Source organism: Tupaia chinensis, unplaced genomic scaffold (genome assembly GCF_000334495.1).
Source record: "Tupaia chinensis unplaced genomic scaffold, TupChi_1.0 Scaffold000023_1, whole genome shotgun sequence".
In the NCBI taxonomy this organism is placed as follows: Eukaryota; Metazoa; Chordata; class Mammalia; order Scandentia; family Tupaiidae; genus Tupaia; species Tupaia belangeri.
Window position 1 is genome coordinate 2,419,531 of NW_006159453.1, and position 13,378 is coordinate 2,432,908.

A 13,378-nucleotide genomic window follows, 5' to 3' on the forward strand; every position below is an offset into this window, starting at 1 on the left:
GGGGCGGTAGAGCTGGAAGCCCCGCGGGCGCGCTGGCCGGAGTGGAGCCGGCCCGGCCCGCGCTCGTCCCCGCAGCCGCGTTTCCAGTCAGAAGGCGGCGAGGCCTGAGGCGCGCCCGACGCGGGGCGGCCGGGCCTGTTCTCAGGGCCGACCGCGCGGAGTTTCGTTGCAGTGGCTCCCGGGCTTCTGTGTTTGTGTTGGGGTGTGTGTCGCCCCCTGGGCGAGAGCTGGCGGACTGGCGTCTGTTCTGACCGCCTGGTGTGACAGCTGGGGACCGAGACCCCGGGGTGGCGCGGCAGCCTGGGCACTTCCGGCTGGGGCCGCCCTCGGCGCCCCGCGGCTCTGCCTCGGCGGTCAGGGCGGGTGTGCCTGTTTGCAGTTAGGGTCTTCCCTAGGAAATCCACAGGGACATTTACCACCCGGTTGGGATCCCCGCCGGAGTTTTCCGGGGTTGGGAGTGGGACTGGAGCCTGGGGCTCCCTCTGTGAACCCCTTTCCTGTTCCAGACCCGAGGCTCGGGGTAGTGCATTTCCGTTTATCCCCCCACTCCGCAAACTCCCTGCAGCTATTCGTGACGGTCGTTATTACGGTGAATGTTGGTGTCAGCCTCTTCACATGGTTTCTAGCAAAACAAGACTTCCATTGAGATTTGACACCTTTGAAATAAGGGGGTAGTTTTCTAAGAGTGAAAATGGTAAGGAATAAGCAATCGACGGATTTCATACATTAAGATTATAGACGTTAAAAAATGCCAAATTATTGTTAATGTAACCTACAGAAGGTGCAGGTTATCTCCTTAGGACACAAATTATGTAGTCACAAAAATGGTGTAAATATTTTAAGTGATTAGTTAGAGCAGGTACTTGAAAAATAAAGTAAAATACTTGGGATGACTTATTTTGTTCTGCAATATATGATAATTTTGTACCACATGATGAAACTAAAACTTTTGTGATGAGAAAATTTAGGAGATTGTAATAAAACCTTAGAACTTTAATTCAAAATTTGGCATCTGCTTATATCACAAACTCACACCGAAATATTGCAAGTTCCCTCTTAGGGCTCTTGTTTTTATAAAAATGACTTGTCCGTATAATGAAAGCGCCAGTGGGGCCAGCAGGTGGCGTAGTGGCTTAGGGCTAGACCCACACATGGTCCATTCCTTGGAGTCCCGTGGCCGTGAGACTCACGCCCACGTGTGTGCTTGCCCAAAATCCAGAGGAGAATGGAGAAAGTACTGCTGCCTTGCCATACCTGAGGGTGTGGGGACGTGATTTCTGACGTTCTTTCTCTGTCTCTAGTGAGGAAACATGACCGGTAGCAAAAATCTCTCAAAAAAAAAACCGGATTCACCATTTTTTAGAGACATGATTACATAAATCTGGAACTAGAAAAAAATTAACATTTTAAAACTGAACATCAAATTTTTGATAGATAAAAACTTAAGTTTTGAAATTAATAAAAAATTATTTTTGTTTAGTTATAATTATTGTTTTAGACAGGGTCTTCCTGCCTCAGCCTCTCAGATGGGACTACAGGTTTTTGCCACCACTCTGGCTCTTTCAGTCAAGTTCTAGTTATTGTTGCCCAAGCCAATCCTGAATTGGTAATCTTTATGTCCGAGCCTTCCCAACTCTCTGGGACTATAGGTACTGCCAGCATTCTGCCTTTAAGTTGGATGGGTAATTGAACCCAGGCCTCTGGTGTGGTCCTGACTTGTGAAGCATATAGTCTTAGTAGCATTTGCTACTGCAGCTGGGCTTTAAAATTATTATTATAAAAGGATCATTACTAATGCATTTATTTTGCAGGAGTTTTTATGGAACATCTACTATGTGCCGGGCATTGTTCTTGGTTGGAACACATTGGTGGGAAAAAAAAAACAAAAAACAAAAAACAAAAAACAAAAACCTGTTTACTCTAAAGGGAGAAAGATAATAAATTCATAAGTATATAGGATAATGTAAGTTTTCAATTAGTGCTATGAAGGGAAAAAATGCAAGATAAAGGAATGGAGAATTTTAGAGAGGAGGTGTTTGATTTCCTCCTATGCATCAGAGCTAAAATATGGACACTTTTTATTCTGAACTAAAACAAGTTACATACATATATTTTTGTTGTTTTAGGGGTTTTGTGTGTGTGTTTTTGTTTGTTTGTTTGCTGTAAGGTACCTGTCCTTGCCAGAGACAGGGACTAGTGAGAAATAGCCCCCCAGAGGCAATGGCCACACTGCAATCCCTTCTTCGTTCTCTTCCCAGCATCTTGGGCATGCCCACACATGTGCCCATTGTGATTTTCCATCTACTGGATCTGGGACTTGAACTGTGCAGTTGGTATGCAGCACTTTAACCTCCATACCACCTACTAGTCTAGTTACATTCTCTTATTCTAAAACAAGACATTTAACAAAGGTTCTTTTGAAATATTTGCTGTTTATATAGGTGGTTTTTCATATAGCTTATCCAACTTTTGGGAGGAAACATTTTTAATTTGTAGTTTATTGTCTTATTTGCAGTTTATCTTAGAAAAATTTAATGTTAGTCTAAAGCTTTTTTACTTAAATTCAGAGAAAATAAAATGGCAAGGCCATTTAAAAGTGGTGATGAATTTTATTGTTTATTTTTCTATTTTTGAAAAATTTGCTACGGGGTACATGCACATACCAGAGAGAAACAGAAAGAGAAGGGGAGAGGGAGGGAAAGTGAGAAAGCACTTTCTAGGGGGAGATGATCATACTGCAGTTCCTTCTCCATTTCTCCTCTCAGGATTTTGGGCACATAAGCACACACGCCTGTCATGTTTTTCACACAAGCACACCATGCCACTAGCTGGCCCAGTCTGGTGAATTCTAATTTAGAAAAAGTTGGCTTGTTCTTTAAAAATATTTTCTTCTTGGGCCAGCCCCACTGCTTGGGACTTAAGTGAACCAGATCCCACATGACTGTGCAGTTCAAATCCTGGCCCCAGTTCCTTAAAACACAATAGATGCATGTGTATGTGTACCCCAAATACTGGCAGGATAGAGAAATGGAGGAGAAGGGATCATGGTGTGGCTATGCCCTACTGGGAGGGGTGCTTTCTCCTCCCTTCTTTTGTCTCTCTGGCAATATATATGTAACATGTGTTTATAGTGTTATGTGTATATGCACACACAGACAGACACACAATTTTTAGGAGAAAATTATATAAAGTGGTGATTAAAACTATATGGGTTTTTTTCACCTAAAACTAGAAAGGGAACACTTTATTTGTTTCTTAGACATTATAAAAACATTAACATTTTCATTTATACATTTTCAGATAATTGTTGCAATTTCTGAAATTATTTAAATAAAAATATTGAAGACTCTCAGTGTATTTCTGAATGACTCCCTTCTGCCTCCTGCCCTATTTTTCATAGTCAAATTGTATTAGACATTCATAGAACCGCACTAACTTGTTTCATATTTTACTATCTCTTTCTGTTAGTGACTGAGTGATTAATAAACTGAGAAAAATGTGGGGCTGGCAGGTGGCTAAGGGCACTGGACTCCCACGTGGCTGACTGCTGTTCGAGTCCTGGACCTGGCAGCTTCCTTTCTCAGTTTCTCTCTCTCTCTTCCCCACTCCGTCCCTCTCTAGTAAAATTAAAATAAATAAATAAGGTTAAATAAAATAATTCTTTAAAAAATAAATTGACAAAACTGAAGAGGGCAGTTGAGCAAATGGAAGTAGGACAAGCCCAATAACTAAAACAAAAAAATCCCATAATATTCTGGATCAGTAGTAATAGTCCTAAAGTATATTCAGCTTTAGCCCTCTTAGCATTTTGTCTAGGGATGTAGGTGGACACATTTCCTTCTTCCTTCAGTTATTACTACTCATCTCATTTCCACATCAAGAAAGACCTGAAATTGGAAAGATATAATCTGACTTGGTAATGAGAGTTTCTCCACGAGATGGCGCTCATTAGTTTCTTTGATTTTAAATTACATCCTGAGGACAAATTTGCAATGTATTATCGCGGAAGAAATAAAAATGTGATTTATATTTTATGATTTGTGCCTCTGATTTCATATTTTGTCATATAGAATGTTTTACCATGTTTCAGAATTTAGAAAATAAAATGGTATGTAGAGTTGATGTTCAGGGTTCAAGCTGCAATGTAAAGGGAGCAGTTGTAGAAATGTCTCATCACATTCAAATCATTGTTCAACTCTAGTTTCTTGTTATATTTCTAGGTGGTCAATGCTGAATGCTTTTATCCTTCACATTTAAATAACATCTCTGAATAGACAACTTATCTTTTTAAAAAGGAAAGTAAATATATATATATATATATATATACATATATATATTACATAACATGAATGTAACTATAAATATATTAAGCTTGTAATTTTTTTATTTTGGACATGTTCAAACATGCAAAAAAATGAACAATATTATGATGAACCCTATGTACCTATTACATAGCTTTAGCAATTTTTGTGTAATCCTTAGTATTGTGTAATCCTTAATATTTAATATTCCTCCATCTTTATTTTGAAGTAAATCCTTGCTTATGTGCATAGTATATTTTTAGAGGTGTGCACATTCTCAATAAAATGTACTAACCTAACTAAAATAATGGCATGAACAAAGTATTGAGGGCCCCAAAGGAGCAATTAATTCTGCCTTGAGGAATAGGACAAATTCAGAAAAGCCTTTCAAGAAGAAATGACATTTGACCAATATGAAGGACAGATAGGAAATTGCTAGGTGGAGAATGGACAAAAATTATTCTCAGCACTGGTGCTGGTTGAAGAGAGGGTACAAGCATGAAAATGCATGCATGATTAGAGAACAGACTATCTTTGAATATTGAGGTATTTTGGAGGAAGTTGCAGAAGATGAAGCTGGAAGAGGAGTCTGATTATGTTTTATGGAACATTCTGGGATAGTAATGATTATAGTTCTCCAAAATATATTTTACATATGCAAATACAATATAAACTACCTCTTCTATATTTTGTAGATTTGTGACAAAGTCCAGTTTTCAACAATGCTGAAATCAAATGACTGCTTATTTTCTGAGGATAATACATTTTTTGAAAAGCCAGATGAAAAGTAAGCCTGCCTTAACAAGTGATAAGATAGTGTATTATTTTAGGATATTTTAATTTTAGAGATTTAAAATTTTTCTTTCTAGTGTAAATATACAGATTAAAAATGAGAGAGCAACAAAATTATGTTTTAATTATGTATTTGGTGAACATGGAATTCTGATAAAAGGAAATAACTAAAGTTTAACATCTTAGATGTTATGTTTCTTTAAAATATAACTTTACTATTTTTCCCTTTATTCATGTTGGTGTGTGTGCATGTGCATGTGAGAGAAAAAGTGAAATACCCTCCATTGAGTCTAGCCATGCCATGATCCCCCTCTTCAGTTATCTAGCCTGTCAGGACCTAGGCATTCAGGATCTGTTATGTTTCAGGCTGGCTGAGCTGAGGATTCAAAACATAGTGACTGTGGGATCTGGCTTCTTGAGCAGCACATGATCACTGTGCCATAAATAGAATAGCTTCTTGCCTATTTGGCTTCCGTTCATTTGCATTTCTAGATTATTAATATATTTTTGGCCAAAGTGAAGACTCGAAGTAATGGTCAAATAGAGACACAGGATAAGAAGTGATGGTGCCTTTTGGAAACCGAATGGTCAGTGTACCAAATGCCAAGCGCTAGACAGATTCAGTGAAGGGATGATATTGGGGTGGAAATAGAAATGTGAAACCAAAAAACAATAATAGAGAGTAGGTAGTCTGATAAATAACTATTTTTGATGTGTTTTCACTTGTGTATTGCTCTCAATTCTAAATTTTCTATGTATTCTATTGTATTATCCTTTCTTTTGTTTTATTGTTTGTTCCCAGAAGGCACAGGTGCTCACTAGAAAGAGAAAGAGACTGAGAGAGAGAGAAAGAGAGAGACCCTTCAGTGGAGCATGGTCAGGACACGATCTCATCTCTTCCATTTCACTATCTTGTCAGGATTTGTGGCACACATGCACATGTGCCTGGCATATTTTTTAAGCCCTTGGAATTTATGGTCGATGATGTGGGATCTGACTCTGTCTACACAGTGCTCAACCACTGTGCTATGGGGCTAGTCCTCTATTACTCTTTTTTTCCTTTTTTCTTTTCTTACCAGAGGATTCATGCACTCTCCAGAGACAGAAATAGAGAGGGAGAAGAGAAAGCATCCTCTATGATGAATGTTCATGCTGCAATCCCTTCTCTTCCATTTCTCCTTCTTTTTGGGATTTTGGGCACACATGCATACACCAAACAAGTTTCTCATGCTGCTACTTTCAGGACTAGAACCATGTGGTCAGCCATGGGGGCTCTGGCTGCTTTAACCACCAGACAACAGAGCCAGCCTGTATTATCCTTATTTGATGAAATGTATTTATTGTTTTATTTATCCTTTCAATTATTAAAACAATTTTCTTGTGCGAGATTCTTGCTATAGGATGTATTTGCTCACTGGAGAGACAGAAAGCGAGAAATCACCCCCCGGGGTGATGGCCATTTCACAGTTCCTTCTCCTTTGTTCTCCTGTTGGGATATTGGCAACACAAGCACATGTGCCAGGTGTGAGTTTTAAGTTGCCGGGTCCAAGACTTGAACCTCAGTTGACTATATGGGAGTCCGACAACATAACCATCATGCCACCTGCTGGTCCCCCAGTTATTTTTTAATTGCTAAACTAATACCGTGCTCCACTGGGGTGGAGGGGATGCATTCCCTTTCTCTCTCTCTTTCTCTCTTGAGATGAGCATATGCACCCTCTGTGGAGAGTGTTCATATCTCTTTCTCACATACATGAATATATGCTTTATCACTAATAAAGAAAAAAAAATCTCTCTTTTTTTTTTGGAAAGGTTTTTGCTATAGGGTACGTGCGCTCACCAGAAAGACAGAGAGATAGAAAGTGAGAAATCACCCCCTGGGAGAATGGCCACGCCACAATCCCTTCTCTATTCTCCTCTTGGGATCTTAGGCATGCATGCACATGCGCCTGGCATGAGTTTAAGCCATCAGGTCTGGGACTTGAATCACAGTCAACCACATGGGAGTCCAGCGACATAGCCATTACACCAACTGCTGGTCCCAGAAAAAAATCTTAATAAATGAAATAGCCATGTAATTCATCATCCAGATTGAAACACTTTGAAAATGAAATATATCTAACTGGGGCAACCGGTGCTAATTAGTTCTAGGCTAGGCAAATTTTGGAACATATGATTGTCCTAACAATACAAATAAGAAAAACTATGCAAAGTAATGATAGCAGTAAAATTTTAAATTTTCAAGGAAGGTCATCTTGGGCCAGATAAGTCAAGTCAGACTGTGGTAATAGGGAAAAATTCAGGAGGCTTTGAAGGATTTAACAATTCTTATAGACAGAGAGGAAATAGATACTGAAGACAGATAATTACAGCAAGAGAGAAAGAATGAAGATGAGACAATTCAAAGTACCTTTAAGGGATAATGTATGGAGAAGTTTCCTGGAAAGATAATTCATAAGGAGAAACAGTGGGATAAGTTAGAAGAGTTAATTACTATGCCAACTTATATATGTCAGTGGGCTAAGTATTGCTTATATAAATTTGCACTATAAAGGGAGTATCAACTTTATTTACTTTAACCTACTCACTTACTTACCTGTTTCTATCTATCTATTGTCTATCCATACACACAATACAAAGAAGACTGTAATAAATATAGGTTTCATCTGTAAGAAAAGGGAAGGGAGAAAAATCTTTGGGAATCTATGAAACTTTCTTGGAAAAGGCAAAATTTGAGCTGGACTGTTAATGAATATAAGCACTGCCTAGAATGGTGTCTGTCACACAGAACTCAGTAAATGTTGGTTAATGAATAAAATAGCGGAGTTTGTATAGGTGAATATGGGGTGGGTCAGGGTACAAAGGTGCGAGCCTAGTAAAGATTTTATTTTTATGCAAGAGGGGCTGTGTGCACCTAAGAGAGAGAAAGAAAGACAGACAAAGTACCCCAAAGTTGGCCATGCTACAACCCTTTTTCCGCCAATTCTCCATCCTGCCAGGATCCAAAGCACACAGATGTGCATGCCCATCACATAAGTTACTGGAGCTGGGTCCCAGACTTTGGTTGGATACATGCTATCTGGCTTCCTCTGTACTGCCCTTAACCTCTGCACTATGGGGATGGCCTTAAAGGAAATATCTTTAAACAAAGATGAAGAGGAACACAATGGTATTATTTATTTGGTATGTAATATGTAGTTCAATTTGGCCTGTACTATAAGGTATAATGTAGAAGAGTTAAAACTATAAGGTGGTTGGGCAGCAGGTGACATGGGAGCTAAGGGGTTGGACCCCACATGGCTGACTAGAAGGTCTGAGTCTAGTAGCTTTAAAGTCACAACAGCATGTGTGCATGAGTGCCCAAAATCCCAAGCTGAGAATGGAAAAGACATTGCAGTGTGACTACCCATCTGAGGAGTGATTTCTCACTTTGTCTCTCTCTCTCTCTCTCTTTCTGTCTCTCTGGTAAGCACATACACCATATAGCTAAAAAAAAAAAAAGAAAGAAAAAAGAGAGAAAGAAAAGTAAAGAATTCCAAATTAACGTGATAGGAATGTGTAAAATACATTAGGAAGAAAAAGCCTGGAGGCAGTTAGGGCACTTAAGACACTATTGTTTTCAGCCACATGTAAGTTGATAAGGGCTTTGATTACTATAGCAACAATGGAAATCCAAAGAAAATGGTGAATTCAAGAAGTATTATGGAAGATGCAATAAGGCCTAACATATGTCTGAATATAGTGAATAAAAAAGGCTATATTGTGGTTTGGATTCTGCTTGACTGGAAGAATGATGGCATACATCTCTGGAGAAAAAATAGGAAAATCATAAGGAAGATTTGTATTTCTGAGAAAGCCGAATAGTAGAGCTAGATGTGTGCTTATATGTTGTTATCCTCTTTCTGAGATTTTCTGGACTATTCCTATACAGAAAAGAGTTTACGTAGGAGGCCTGAACTACTGTTCTTAAAAAGGGCTGCTTGGAAAGCAGGTCTTTAGCTGTAGTCTAAGAACTTAGATTTCTGGAATGTTACCCCCAGTAACGGGTAATAGTGGCTCACTGTGCATAAATGTTTATACAAACAATGTGGTTTATGCTAAACATCCATTTTTCTTTTGGGATTCTGGAATTTAGGTACATGCAGGCAGGGGATGCTTAACTGATAAGCCTCCAATAAAAACCCTGGACATTCAGTCCCTAATGAGCTCCCCTCATTAGCAACATTTCATATAAGTTGCTAGAACTCATTATTGAGAGAAATTAAGTGCATCTTGTGGTATTCCACTCAGAGAGGACCTTCAGAAGCTTATGTCTGGTCTCTCCCAGACTTTGCCCCATAGCCAAGGGTAAACTATGAGTCCTGTGAATCATCTTAAGGAATCACTGAAGTGGGGATGATCTTAGGGACCTGCTGTTGCAGTCCTGAATTTCAAATGCTCTTTCCTGTTGTCAGATTGTCTGTCAGACATTGTCAGATAATGTACCGTAGATTTTCAGTTTGGAATATGTCGCCTAAGTAATTATGCACTAGATGCTATGAGAGGTAGAAAAGTAAAAGTCTGAGTCACTTCAGAGAGCTTAACATACTTAATGAAAAACTAAGAAATAAACCATAAAATCCTTGGCACTTGATCTTGACAATATATGTGGTGTTCTTCTCAACTTTATTTCTTGTCACTTAACACATTTTTATCCTAATGAAGGACAAGATCAGCTTGTATTAGAAAAGGATTATCAGTTTAAACTGGTTTCTTGGATTTTCTATGGTTTGTAGATGGTTTTGGACCAAGAACATTTGGGCTAAGATGCTCATTTGTAATATGAACAAATAATGGACACCAGTAATAGTATCATTCATACATTGATGACCCATGATTAGTTGTCAAGTATGTCATAAGTAATTTGTTATTTATAGTTAAAATGCTAAAGTTTGAGAATGATTTATTCCTTTTTTTATGTATCAGAGCAGCTTGAAAGCGCTTGTCACTAGCATTTGAATTGGAAAACAAGGTGGAGTTACAGCTGTCATTTAGGTAACATAGTTCACATAGTGGTATCATTAATCCTAAAATAAACAAGGGAAAAAGGTTGAGAATGCTGATATTAAGGGGTAAATCAAAGTGGTGACAGAACCTTTACAGAATGTTTATCTAAGAGTCTGTAATTGACTGCTGTTTAATAAACATATAGTTTCTGATATAATATCTTTTAAAAATTTAGAGAGATTTTTTCTATAGGGTATGTGTGCTCACTGGAGAGACAGAGACAGAAATCACCCCCTGTGGGGAATAACCATGCCATAATCCCTCCTCCCTTATTTTCCTCTCAAACTTTTGGGAACACATGCACATGCACCTGGTGTGACTTTTAAGCCATCGAGTCTGGGACTTGAACTAGAGTCTACTACGTGGGAGTCCAGTGATGTAACTATTAGATCATCTGCTGGTCCCTCTGATATTATATCTCTATTAACATGTATTTACATTTTTGTATCTTATATAGCTATCCAGATAATGAAGAATCATTGGATTGGTTTCTTCCTCCTGCTCCATTGGTTTTAGATATTCCAGATACTCAGCAGTTAGAGGAAGAAATAGAAAGTCATGAACTGTTAGGTAAATTACCACATACTTGTAAACCCTACCTATGTAGTTCATGTTGATATAAGAAACTGGTAATATATTAAAATATTAATTTCTTTATTTTGATGGGATAAAATGAAAGTCATAGATTTCTCATACTCAAAATAGTACTAATCAAATCTTAAAATCTAAAATTTTTCCATAGATACATATACATGCACACACACACACACACACACACACACACGCAATACACTATCACACATATTTATTTTGACTATTGTTCTGTGACTATTCCCCTTTTACCATTAACTCTTGTCACTGCTTTTCAGTTTTTGCCTTGCCTTTATCTAAAGGTGGGCTCCTTCGATCCCTGAAATACATTGAGTGAAAAAATAAGATACAGAAGATTATATATAGTTTGATACCATTTTTGTAAAGCTTGAAAATAAGCACACTCAAACAATATATGTGATCTAATGTGATATTATTGGTAAAATTTTAATTTTTTAATTGGGTGGCAGCGTCACGCATATACATGTTATTTTTAAGTTTTATAATTTACATATGTGTTTCATAAATAAAAATATGTGTGCTCTTATATGTATCAAATAATACACTTTTTTTTTTGAGAGAGAGGTTTTCGTTGTAAGGTGCGTGCGGTCGCCAGACAGACAGAGAGAGACGTAGAGACAGAAAGCGAGAAATCATCCCCCAGGGGGGATGGTCACACCACAATCCCTTCTCCTCCATTCTCCTCTCGGGATCCTGGGCATGCACGCACACGCGCCCGGCGTGAGTTTTAAGCCACTGGGTCCGGTCGACTACGTGGGAGTCCAGTGACATAGCCATTAAGCTAACTGCTGGTTCCCATCAAATAGTACACTTTTTATAATACATAAACCATATATGGTATATATACAGTTATGTATATGCATAGAAGGTAATGTAAATTTAAGTCCTAATAAGGCTACCAAAGTTCCCCTAAACCTCCCACAGATCCTTATAAAGAAACCTTTAAAATTTTGTCCCACTGATGACAATATTCCCTTATCTTCATTTTAGAAACAAGTTTGCAAAATTAAAAGCATATATTTCCATACTGAGTCATATTCAGTAACATGATTGGTTATTGTATTCCTGTGTATAAATTATTAATATGAATATTTAAATCTTATAATTGTGTATCATTTGTAGTAGCTAAAATGGTTAACTATTATGATTATGGTTATTTCTGTTAGTAATGAAACCTATTTATAATTAGGTTCTCTATAAATTTCAAATTACATTTCCATAATTTTGAGTTAATTAGTTATTGAGCTTTCTTTAGTAATGTGATACACCATATTAGTAACAATCACCTATATTTTGAAACCATATATGGCATTATATGTTATCTTGTTAGTGTACTAATATTTTTCTGTTGGCTTCCATATGTGACAAGTAAACTCTTTTGAAAATTCTTTTTACATTTTTCCATCATCATTTTGAAAATTTGTTTTCATGAAGAATATATGTAATAATTTGTTTTTTTTCTCATAGATCAGAAAAAGAGGCCTAAAATGTTAACATCAAATTTAAAGATTACTAATGAAGATGAAAATTATATTTTACCAATACAAAAATTCCAGTGTGCCTTCCCCTATAATAAATATGAAAAAGATGATCATAATTTAGAAGGGACAGGTAACAATGACTTATCACATGCTGCTGGCAAGCTGACATATGGTTCTTCCCAGAAATATAAAAATTATATTGGCACTGAGATAGCACCTGAGAAAAATAGTCCTGTTGCTTCAGAATTAGTTAGTTTTGTAGAAGATAAAGAAGAGTGCGCATCAGCATTCCGAAAAAGGTAATTTATTAATGAAGTAAATAATACTCAGTGAATAAAGATGAACATTTCTTTGTGTGTCCAAAGCATTAGGTATGAATTTGAATGAGCAAATAGCAATGATAAGTAGAGTCTGCTGTATACTAGACATTCTGTTAACTCTGGGATTCCAGCCATAGGTTTTTTCCTTTAGGGAGCTTGGAATTTAAAGAGGAAATCTTGATAGCAAATAACTAAGAGTAATTAATTAAACATTTTATAGTATGAGAGTTATCAATATTTCTGCAAGAATAATTATGAACACAAGTTCTCAATCTGCTCATTGTCAGAACCACTTATACTTGAAACTTATTGAGGAGAGAGAGGTCAGTCAGTGGTTTAGTAGTTAAGGTGGCTGGATCCCCCATAGACTGGGCAGCTCAAGCTCTGCACCTGGCAGCTTGAGAAACATGCAGGGTGCATGTGCACGTGTGCCCAAAATCCCAAGACAATAATGGAGGAGAAAGGATTGTAGCGTGGCCATCCCCTTGGAGGGTGACTTCTCAGTTTCTCTCTCCCCAGTGAACACATATGCCCTCTGGCAAAAACTGAAAAAAATAAACAAAATGAATAAAACTAAAAATATTGAGGAGTCCCAAAAAGCTTTTGTTTATGTGCATTATTTCTATTGATATTTAACCATATTAGAAATTAAGACTGGAGGGGCCAGCAGGTGGTGTGGTGGTTAGGGGCACTGGACTCCCACATGGCCGACAGCGGTTCGACTTCTGGACCTGGCGACTTGCTTTCTCACTTTCTCTCTCTTTCTCTCTCACACTCTGTCCCTCTCTGGTCAAATTAAAAATAAATAAATAAATAAATAAATAAA

General features: G+C 37.7%; 1 protein-coding gene across 2 annotated transcripts in view; it reads left to right on the forward strand.

Moving 5' to 3' along the window:
- The first annotated feature begins 5,010 nt into the window (after positions 1-5,010).
- HFM1 (helicase for meiosis 1) overlaps positions 5,011-13,378 on the forward strand; it is a 106,588-nt gene continuing 98,220 nt past the window's right edge. For both annotated transcript variants that reach the window (XM_006140160.2, XM_006140159.2), the window contains exons 1-3: positions 5,011-5,088; positions 10,597-10,709; positions 12,219-12,531. In XM_006140160.2, coding sequence (XP_006140222.1) covers positions 5,024-5,088; positions 10,597-10,709; positions 12,219-12,531 — 491 coding nt within the window. In that variant the 5' untranslated portion in view covers positions 5,011-5,023. The remainder of the gene's footprint in view (positions 5,089-10,596; positions 10,710-12,218; positions 12,532-13,378) is intronic.